Source organism: Gossypium arboreum, chromosome 2, assembly GCF_025698485.1.
Source record: "Gossypium arboreum isolate Shixiya-1 chromosome 2, ASM2569848v2, whole genome shotgun sequence".
NCBI lineage: Eukaryota > Viridiplantae > Streptophyta > Magnoliopsida > Malvales > Malvaceae > Gossypium > Gossypium arboreum.
The window spans coordinates 80,012,330-80,022,845 of record NC_069071.1 but is presented as its reverse complement, the minus strand read 5'-3'; the positions used below and the strand labels follow the sequence as shown (position 1 = coordinate 80,022,845).

The 10,516-nt window shown below is 33.7% G+C and overlaps 1 protein-coding gene and 1 pseudogene across 2 annotated transcripts; one reads left to right on the top strand and one right to left on the bottom strand.

Moving 5' to 3' along the window:
* Positions 1–5,245: 5,245 nt before the first annotated feature.
* LOC108471945 (protein PLANT CADMIUM RESISTANCE 11-like) lies at positions 5,246–6,451 on the bottom strand. The gene is made up of 4 exons (XM_017773484.2): positions 6,155–6,451; positions 6,001–6,072; positions 5,679–5,897; positions 5,246–5,334 (listed from the first exon to the last, which is right to left on the bottom strand). Exons 1-4 carry the CDS (start codon positions 6,315–6,317, stop codon positions 5,246–5,248), a joined length of 543 nt encoding a protein of 180 aa, XP_017628973.1. The 5' UTR covers positions 6,318–6,451.
* A 2,242-nt stretch (positions 6,452–8,693) lies between these two features.
* On the top strand, positions 8,694–9,918 carry LOC108473021 (protein PLANT CADMIUM RESISTANCE 2-like; annotated as a pseudogene). The gene is made up of 4 exons (XR_001869629.2): positions 8,694–9,026; positions 9,112–9,183; positions 9,309–9,520; positions 9,690–9,918. The product of XR_001869629.2 is annotated as a protein PLANT CADMIUM RESISTANCE 2-like (transcript).
* The last annotated feature ends 598 nt before the right edge of the window (positions 9,919–10,516 follow it).

Sequence of the window (10,516 nt, the reverse complement as noted above, 5' to 3'; positions counted from 1 at the left end):
CGGTTGGCATGTGGCACAATTCGATCATGCCTTTCTCGAGAGCAGAGGTATGCTTTTTCAAAGGAGACTTCTGCAAATAAGTTGTGGGTGGCACTTGAAGAAAAATTTTTGAAGAAAAACAGTCAAAATAAGCTCCACTTGAAGAAAAAACTGTCTCGCTTCACTTACGTCCCAAGTACCACAATGAATGATCACATCACCAAATTTAATCAGTTAGTCACTGATTTACTAAATATGGATGAGACATTCAAAGATGAAGATTTGGCTTTGATGCTGTTAGGATCACTTCCTGAGGAGTTTGAGTTCCTAGAAACTACTCTACTTCATGGCAGGAGTGATATATCTCTGAGCGAAGTCTGTGCGGCCTTATACAGTTATGAATAGAGAAAGAAGGACAAACAGAAAAACTCAATCAGAGATACAGAATCTTTAGTAGTCCGAGGTCGTTCATACACTCGGAAGAAAACTCAGAAGGGGAGATCAAAGTCAAAGTCCAGACTTGGGAAAGATGAATGTGCCTTTTGTCATGAGAAAGGCCACTGGAAGAAACATTGTCCAAAGCTGAAGAATAAGGAAAAAGCTGCTGTATATGCTTGTGTTGTAAAGCATGATACTAGTGACTCTGAACTATCACTGGTTGCATCATCATCGTCATTCCATTCAGATGAGTGGATATTGGATTCGGGTTGTACCTATCATATGTCCCCTAACCGTGAGTGGTTCTCTGATTTAGTTGAGCTAAATGGAGGAGTTGTTTATATGGGCAATGACAATGCCTGTAAAATTATTGGGATAGGTTCAATCCAATTAAAGAATCAAGATAGATCAACTAGAGTTCTGACTGATGTTCGGTACGTGCCCAGTTTGAAGAAAAATCCCATCTCATTGGGAGCCTTGGAATCCAATGGTTCAGTTGTTACTATGAGAGATGGGGTTTTGAAAGTGACATCTGTCGAACTTGTGATATTGAAGGGCATCAGAAAAAATAACTTGTATTACTACCAAGGTAGTACAATTATTGGAGCAGTCGCTGCAGCTTCCGGTAACAAAGAATTGGACTCAATGCGGTTGTGTCATATGAAGTTGGGACATGCAATGAAAAATCCTTGCAAATTCGCAAAGCAAGGATTGTTGAAAGGTGCAAAGGCTTGCAAATTAAAATTTTGCGAGCATTGTGTTCGGGAAAGAAAAGAGAGTGAAATTCAAGACTGCTATCCATAATACAAAAGGTATTTTGGAATATGTTCACTCGATGTGTGGGGCCTTCCAAAATACCTTCGTTGGGAGGAAAACACTACTTTGTTACTTTTGTTGATGACTTTTCCGTAAGAGTTTGGGTGTATACCATGAGAACTAAGGATGAAGTGCTTGAGTATTTCTTAAATGGAAAAATATGATCGAAAACCGACCGGCAAGAAAATCAAGCGGCTTAGGACGGACAATGGAGGGGAATATAGAAGTGATCCGTTCTTCGATGTGTGCCAAGAGTATGGTATTGTTCGACACTCACAGTTAGGGATACACCACAGCAGAATGGAGTGGTAGAGCGTATGAATCGAACATTGCTGGAGAAAGTTCGATGTATGTTGTCCAATGCTGGGTTGGGCAAGCAATTTTGGGCTGAGGCTGTGACATACGCTGGCCATCTTGTTAATCGTTAGCCATCATCTACATTAGAAAGTAAAACTCCTATGGAGGTATGGTCTGGAAAACCGGCTACAGATTATGATTCCTTACATGTGTTTGGATCCACTGCATATTACCATGTGAAGGAGTCAAAATTAGATCTGAGGGCAAAGAAAGCTCTCTTTATGGGAATCACTTCTGGAGTGAAGGGATTTCGTCTTTGGTGCTTAGACACAAAGAAAATGATCTGTAGCAGAGATGTTACCTTTGATGAATTTGCCACATTGAAAAAGGTAGCAAATGAAGATATTCAGACAAGCGATACTCTACAGCAGGTGGAGTATACTCCAAAACAGGTGGAGTTTGAGCAGATGGGGATTTGCCCAGTTCATAAGTCTAATTCTCCAGCCACAATGGAGGAATTAGAGGTTGAAGAGGTTCTGACCCAAGAACCGTTAAGTACACCAGAACCAGTTGCAGTTGCAAGGTCACGGAGAGAAATTCGTAGACCTGCTCGATTTACTGATATGGTGGCCTACGCCCTTCCCGTTGTTGATGATGATATTCCTGTCACTTATCAAGAAGCAATCCAAAGCTTAGAAAGTGACAAATGGAAAAGCACCATGGATGAAGAAATACAGTTTCTCCGGAAGAACAATACTTGGGAGTTGGCGCAATTACCGAAAGGTAAAAGGGCAATCGGATGCAAATGGGTATTCGCAAAGAAAGATGGATCTCCTAGCAAGAAAGATGTTCGCTACAAGGCAAGATTGGTAGCTAAAGGCTACACTCAGAAGGAGGGAATTGACTACAATGATGTATTTTCCCCTGTTGTGAAGCATTCCTCCATTAGAATTTTGTTAGCCTTGGTAGCACAGTTGAATTTGGAGCTAGCTCAACTTGATGTTAAGACGGCTTTCTTGCATGGTGAGTTAGAAGAGGAGATCTATATGACTCAAATTCAAGGATACATGATGCTGGTGGTAGAAATTGGGTTTGTAAGCTGAACAAATCGCTATATGGATTGAAGCAATCCCCGAGGCAGTGGTACAAGCGATTTGATAGCTTTATGAGAAGACAGAAGTACACAAGAAGTAAATATGACAATTATGTGTATTTGTAGAAGCTGCATGACGGATCTTTCATTTATCTACTCTTGTATGTTGATGATATGTTAATCGTTTCGAAGAGCCAAAAAGAGATAGATGAGCTGAAGGCTCAGTTGAATCAAGAGTTCGAGATGAAAGATCTAGGTGAAGCCAAGAAGATTCTCGGCATGGAGATAAGTAGAGATAGACAGAGAGGCAAGCTTTGTTTGAATCAGAAGCAATATCTGAAAAAGGTATTACAATGTTTTGGTGTAAATGAAAACACAAAACATGTAAGTACCCCACTTGCTTCTCATTTGAAAGTTAGTGCTCAATTATCTCCGAAAACTAAAGAAGAAAGAGAATATATGGCAAAAGTCCCATATGCTAATGTAGTTGGGAGTTTGATGTATGCGATGGTGTGTACGCGACCTGACATTTCACAAGCTGTTGGAGTTGTGAGCAGGTATATGCATGATCTTGGAAAAGGACATTGGCAAGCTGTGAAATGGATTCTACGGTATCTTCGAAAAACCATAAATGTTGGTTTAATTTTTGTACAGGATGAAGTACTTGGTCAGTTTGTAGTTGGATATGTTGATTCCGACTTTGCTGGTGATTTAGATAAACGTCGTTCAACTACGGGGTATCTGTTTACTCTTGCGAAAGCCCCAGTGAGTTGGAAGTCTACCTTACAGTCTACAGTAGCAGTGTCTACTACAGTGGCAGAATATATGGCAGTTACAAAAGTTGTTAAGGAGGCTATTTGGCTTAATGGATTGTTGAAAGACTTGGGAGTTGTTCAAAGTCACATTAGTTTATATTGTGACAGTCAGAGCGCTATTCATTTAGCGAAAAATCAAGTTTATCATTCAAGAACCAAGCATATCGACGTAAGATATCACTTTGTGCGGGAAGTCTTTGAAAAAGGAAAAATTCTACTTCAGAAGATTCTGACAGCAGATAATCCCGCAAATATGATGACCAAGGTGGTAACAACAATCAAGTTTAATCATTGTTTGAACTTGATTAACATCCTGAGAATTTGAGCACCTTCAGGTGTATGGTGCTCAAGAGCGCATTTGGAGGCACTACAAAAGATAACTTTATCGAATATGGGGAGTTGAAGGAAGTGTGTGAAGCTGTGATTATCCTAATCAAATCTTCAAGGTGGAGATTGTTGAAAAGTCAATTAAGGGGGTGTTGAAAAGTCAAAAATGGGAGGTGCAATTGGCACCGAAAGAAAAAGTGATAGGCAAGTTGTTTAAAGTTGAATGGGATAATTACAATTTTGGTCCCTAATTTTTTAGGCCATTTGCAAGTTGGTCCCTGAACCTCAACTATAAATAGGCCTAATCATTTTTCATTTCAACCATCCCAACCAATCTTTCTCTCTTAGTTTTCTCTCTTCTCCCATTTGAGAATTCTTAAGGAATTCTATTTGTTTGTAATATTTTGGAGATAGTAAAGTTATCATCTGATGTTAGTGCCCGAGGACATAGGTATAATTTACCGAACCTCGTTAAAACTCTTGTGTTTTTTCTTGTCCTATTTTTCTTTCAATATTTGAGGGTATAATAGTAGTATTCAATTGTGCTATTAAATTACGATAGAAGGGATATTCTGACTAAGCAAAGACTTGGTACTTAAGAGATCCTTGTGATCCACCTCTCTTTCCTGAGAATTGAACTTTGTGTAATTTTTTAGTACAATAATTTACACGCTTCCGACCCTATTGGAACAACAATATGCATCTAGGATTGCACTCTAATTGATCTTTGATAAGATATAAAAAAAAGGAAGAGATGTTTAACGCTTGAACTTGTATAAAAACGATATATCTTCAAATATAGCAAGTGGATAATAGAACTCTTGAAAAGCATCCTCAATTTTTCAAATGTTTCAGTCTCAAAAATATGAAATTGTTTAATCAAGAATTTTAACAAAAACATTCTGAAATTTTGGCAAATTGCACCGGATCTATAGTGTAAAGAATAGCTAGGTCATATTGTAATTTATAGCAACGAATATTATAATATAGATTAAATATTTAATGCTACGTAGGAGTATTATTTTTACACATATTTTATTATATAAGTTAGTAATAAACTAATTTAATTGATAATATGTAGCCGCTCTTATGACTTATTTTTAATAAAGAGATTATTCTTTATTTTATATTTAACTATTGTAATACATATATAATAAATAATTTTTTACTCCAAGAAAGCATAAATATATAATTAAATATATTTTTATAGAATTTCTAAATTACTCATAATTCCTTCGATTTTAAATCAAAAGATATTATATATGTGTGTAAGGGCAATCAAATTTATATCTTTGTTACTAACTATCTTAAAATATATATTAATACTCTAATGACTAGGGTTAATATAATTTTCTTTTCCCAACTAGCAACAGCTTCACATTTATAATCATCAAAATTACAAATGAAGTAAATTACGTTGTTCCATTCCAATCCCTTTAGATGACAATATAAGGAGGGATCGTCAAAACCGTCATCCTTTTTATCTTCTCATGCCGGTTTCCGTCTCTGCAGGAGCCATTGGCATTGGCACCCCCAAAATTTTCTGCCTCTCCCAGTTTCCATGCCATCCTACATATTCCCAAAAAAATAAAATGAAAAAGCTTTTTGGTCATAAAAATCTTAAATTATAGGTTTGTTTTAGTTGGACCCTCGAAACATTAAATATTACTAGAGCTGAGTGATTGAAGAGACAATATAAACTATACGACATGGACTCAAATCCATGCCCATAATTCACCTTCTTAGGTGCCTATTAGCTCTTTAGACACATAAATTCTCGATAAAATTGAATGACTAAAATCCGGTTAAATACAATATCTACCAAGTAGAGGGTAAGATTTGCGTCACCGGTTTGTTTCTTTAACTAAAAAAAAACTTGAGAACAAAAGCATAAAGTCGTCAAATGTGTATACCAAGGGAAACATCAAAGCCACGGTTTTTGAGCTCGCGGTATTCTTGACACAAGGCGCAAGCCTCGCACCAAAAATGAAGGTAGCAATCCCTGCAAGGGCTCTCTTCCAAGATGTATTGACTCCTCAGTCTAGCTCGATAGGTGTAAGAGTAAATGCGATTGGAAATACACACCGTCAAAATACTAAACAATACGAAGAATGCCCCACTTGCTCTGCAAGCTGCACCGCCCCAGACATATGTTTATGTTAATCCATTATAAATTTTGGACGACGCAAGTAAAGAATCTATGCACACGTTGTTCTCCTCGTGAAAGAAACTTACAGATTGATCCTTGGCTGACGATGTCAGCAATATGCCCAAAGGTAATGCAAGGACACCAACATGTGAGGCAACCTATGAAAACTTTATTTCATTATGAAACTAAAAACATTTTAATGATGCGATTTATTTTATTTGAAAAGAAAAGGTTAATTACAGTTTGGAACATCGGCGGTGCAGTCATAGAGTACGGTGGACCAAGGGACCTTCACGGCTGTTGGCGTGTATCTGTGGGTAGGATATTGTTGGTTTGTTGGGGCAAGGGGAATCCCAGTGACCGGAGCCTGTTGCCCAATGTCAAGAGGTGATGACGAGTACATGCAGATTACCTACTGCTTGGAAAATAAAATTGCGGAAAGCTATTGATCTGAGTGATAAAATGGATTGAGATACTTGCAATTCACGTTTGCTGCGATGACCAAGGCAAAGTTGTCTTCTTTGAGATTTACTTTGTTCATTCAGAATATATAAACATATATATATATATATATATGTATATGTATAAAAGAGGTTTGCAGCGAATAATTAAGTTATAACGAGTGTCTTATTTAATCTACAGTCATTCCAACTGAATAGTGTGAACATGAAAACGCCAAAATGGATATGTATAATTATCAGTTAAATCACTATCTGTCTAGGAACGATTGCACACCGATTATGCTGTCGAAACAATCTAAAGTGGCTTGCTTTCTTTACCAAACCAACCAAATTGACAACCTAATTAACAAGGATCATTAGTTCTATCTTTTTTCTCAACTTTATAAGAAAATGGTTAGAAATTAAGTTTAACTTAAACAACTTAAGAAATCGGAAGGTAACCCTCCTATTGTTTAAACATATATTTATTGGTTGGAAAAAGAATATGATTAGTAGAGGTATTTATAGGTCAAGTCGGATTCAAATTGAGCTATGTAAGATATTAACATAACCTATGCTACTTAAAATACTAGCCTAGCCCAAAATACTCAATTTTTATTCAAGTTTACTCATATTTATAAATGATTAAATTAAACTCGTTTAAGCTTTAAGGCTAGTTTAACATTATTTTTGAGAAGTGCTTTTAAAAAATGTTGTGAAAAAGTGATTTTGAAAAGTTTGGTTTAAAAGTTTTTAGTATTATGGTAAAAAGTGCTTGGAGAAATAATTTATTCATTTTAGATATTGCTTTATAAAGTAATAAATATACATTTAAATAATTTTCAAATTAGTTAATATTATGATATATTAGGAACAATATAAAAATAATTTATTATAATTTGTTGATAATATTTAATATATAAAATATAAATTTTAAATTTATTTAAACAATTAATAGTAATTAGTCATAAAATTTAATTTGAATATATAAACTATATTTTAAATAATAAAATATAACTAATAAAAAATTAAATATATATTATATATTTAAAATAAATTTTAATAAGAAAATAATTACATACAAAATTTAAATATTATATAAAATATATTATAAGAGTTAAAACTGTCATTTAGTCTAAAAGCACTTTTGTCAATAGCAAAACTAAAAACTGCTTTTGCTTTTAGGTTCAAAAGCAATACTGATTCTAAAAGTTGTTTGAGTAGTATTGTTTTTGGTTCCAAAAGTAGTTTTAACACCAAAAATACTCTTGAAAAATAATGCTAATAGAAACCTTACTAATGTTATAAAAATAAAATTGATGTATACTATTTTTTATCTAAGATTTAATAATTTTATATGTACTTAACATATTTTTTAAAATATTTGCTATTATTGTATGTTTAATATAAATGTGTTATAAAATATATAATATCATCTCATAATATAAAAAACAATTGGAGCCAAAGTCTTAAATTTTGGAGTCCTATTTTAAATTTGTTTAATTTTGTTAACCTAAACCTATTTTAATTTTTAGATATTTCAAGCCTCCTTAAAAATCACACGTCTTATAGTCAAGAGACCCAATACCAAACGCGGCAGCGCAGCCTAATTAATCTGCCACGTGATTAATGGTTTAAACCTTTGGTTCTTTAATTGTATCTTTCTTTTCTTTTCTTTTCTTTTTTGTATTTAGAAGTGATGAAAACCAACACTGTTTGAGGTATCCCAATTACCTACAGAGACAGGAAGTAAGGACGCATGTATAATTATTATCATTAATTAAAGGACGCATGTGTAATTATTATCATTAATTAAAGCATATATAATTACATTAAATATAGGGTAAATTATAAAAATAATCACTTTTATTTACCTCAGATTATATTTTAGTCACTTATGTTTGAAATGCTACGTTTTAGTCACTTACATTATCGTTTTGGTACGAAATGGTCACTCTACTGTTAAACTCTATTACCTCCCTAACAACGATCCTACGTAGTAACCTAAATGGGTTTTAAATGCCAACTTAAATATCTTACGTGACTATCCAAATTAAATTTATTTAATTAAAAATTTATTTTCATCCCAATAATTAGACATTTAAGTTGGCATTTAAAACCTATTTGAACTGTCATTAGGCACTAAAATATAATACGAGGTAAACAAATATTAAATATATAAATTACTATGATTATTATCAAGATAGCATTGACCTGTTCAACAGGCGGAACCAATAGATCTAACCATTTGGTGACTCTAGCAGTCGACAAGTGTGAGTGGCAGATTGTGCAACTTTTAACTGCATTAATTGATGGAAAGCTAGATATTAATGGCAATGGCAAACGGTTCCAAGACGAGGTGGGACACCGAGGCTTTCTGTAACAGGGGAATAGACGCACTCAATGCTGGTGGCTGTTGACTTGTATTTCTCTCTAACAACTTAAATCACCACTTTGCTTCATCCATCTATAAATAAGGTCTTCTTCAGTTTCATAAATGCATAGAAAATTAACAAGTTCAAATTCCTTCTTTTCATATTCATCTCTTTCATTTTGAATTGCAACTTTATCCTTCCTAAATTCCTCAACCATGAACCACCCATCAGGACAGCCTCAAAATGAACTTCCTTGGTCCGCCGGATTCTGCGATTGCTGCTCTGACCTGAAAACTTGTAACCCTTTCTTCTTTCTTCAATATCAGTTGTGTCCTTTCACATATATGAATTAGTTTATCAATTAAATATATGGACATTTCAGGTTGCATTTCATACTGGTGCCCATGCATCACCTTTGGCCAGATTGCTGAGATTGTTGATAAAGGGTCGACTTGTAAGTTATTAATTTGTAAAATGAAATCTTATCATCTTAGATTTGCAGACATATATATATATATATATTTAAAGAGATATTATGTAATTAATAATAATGTTGAAAAACACTGTTGGATGGTGCAGCATGTGGGGCAAGTGGGGCACTATACACATTAATAATGTTCGTCACCGGATGTGGGTGCTTATTTCTTGCTGCTACCGATCCAAACTGAGAAAGCAGTATAACTTGAAAGGAGGCAATTGTGGCGATTGCATGCGTCATTTCTGCTGCGAGCCTTGTGCTTTGACACAAGAGTATCGTGAGCTCCAGAACCGTGGATTCGACATGTCTATCGGTATGTCTACATACCAATATTATACCCCTTTTAATTATTCTTAATATAACTTCAAGTTTATTAATTGAGTAGCTGTAAACAAATATTTCCGAATAAATACGATGGTAATGATGAAAAAAATTATTGTTTGAGGTCATTAATTTTGTGGGGTATATTTATATATATGCAGGTTGGCATGCAAATGTGGAGAAGAACCCCGGGCTGGCGATGGCTCCAGCGGTAGAAAAAGGCATGAGCAAATAGATGATGATGATGCATTAATATCATCTTTATATGTAACACTTAATTCCTTTGCTTTCCATAATTGGATGATTGTACGGCTTGCCAATTGAATTTTCAAGTTATGTATGTTTGTGATTGTCAAAATATATTAATAAAAACTGTTGCTATTCATGTTAGATCTTCATGAATAAGAATGAAAATCCAAAATAACTTGGTAATATTTCTCTTTAGGTGGAATATTTAGAAAGAGAGGTTGGATTAAATTAATTTTTATTATTAAATGGATAGTTTTAATTTTTATATTAATAAAAAATTAAATAAAGTTAATATTTATTGTTTTAGAAATTAACATCAAATTATTATTTTTATAGTTCAACTCTAAATAAATTATAACAAAACCATTAAAAACTTTTAAAAGGTGACTCTGGTAAATAGTAAATAACATTTTTAAAAGGGTTCATATATATCATGATACCTAAAGTTGGCAACTTCTACTTAGTATCTAAATCGGTACAAAAACTTGAAAATTGTAAGTCAACTTGGTATTTTTATAAGTATGATGATGTTGGTGTAGTGTGAGAAAGAAGACTTGAATGGGTTTGATTATTTTTAATAATATAAGAATTAAATTGATTCATTTAATAGTAAAATTATTTTGAACTAAATCTTAATATAAAGGGATACATCAAGTAAATTCACCTTTAAAATTACTATTGATATAATTTCTTATCACGATAGTGGTTATGAGCTTTAAAATTATAAAAAATTAAATTA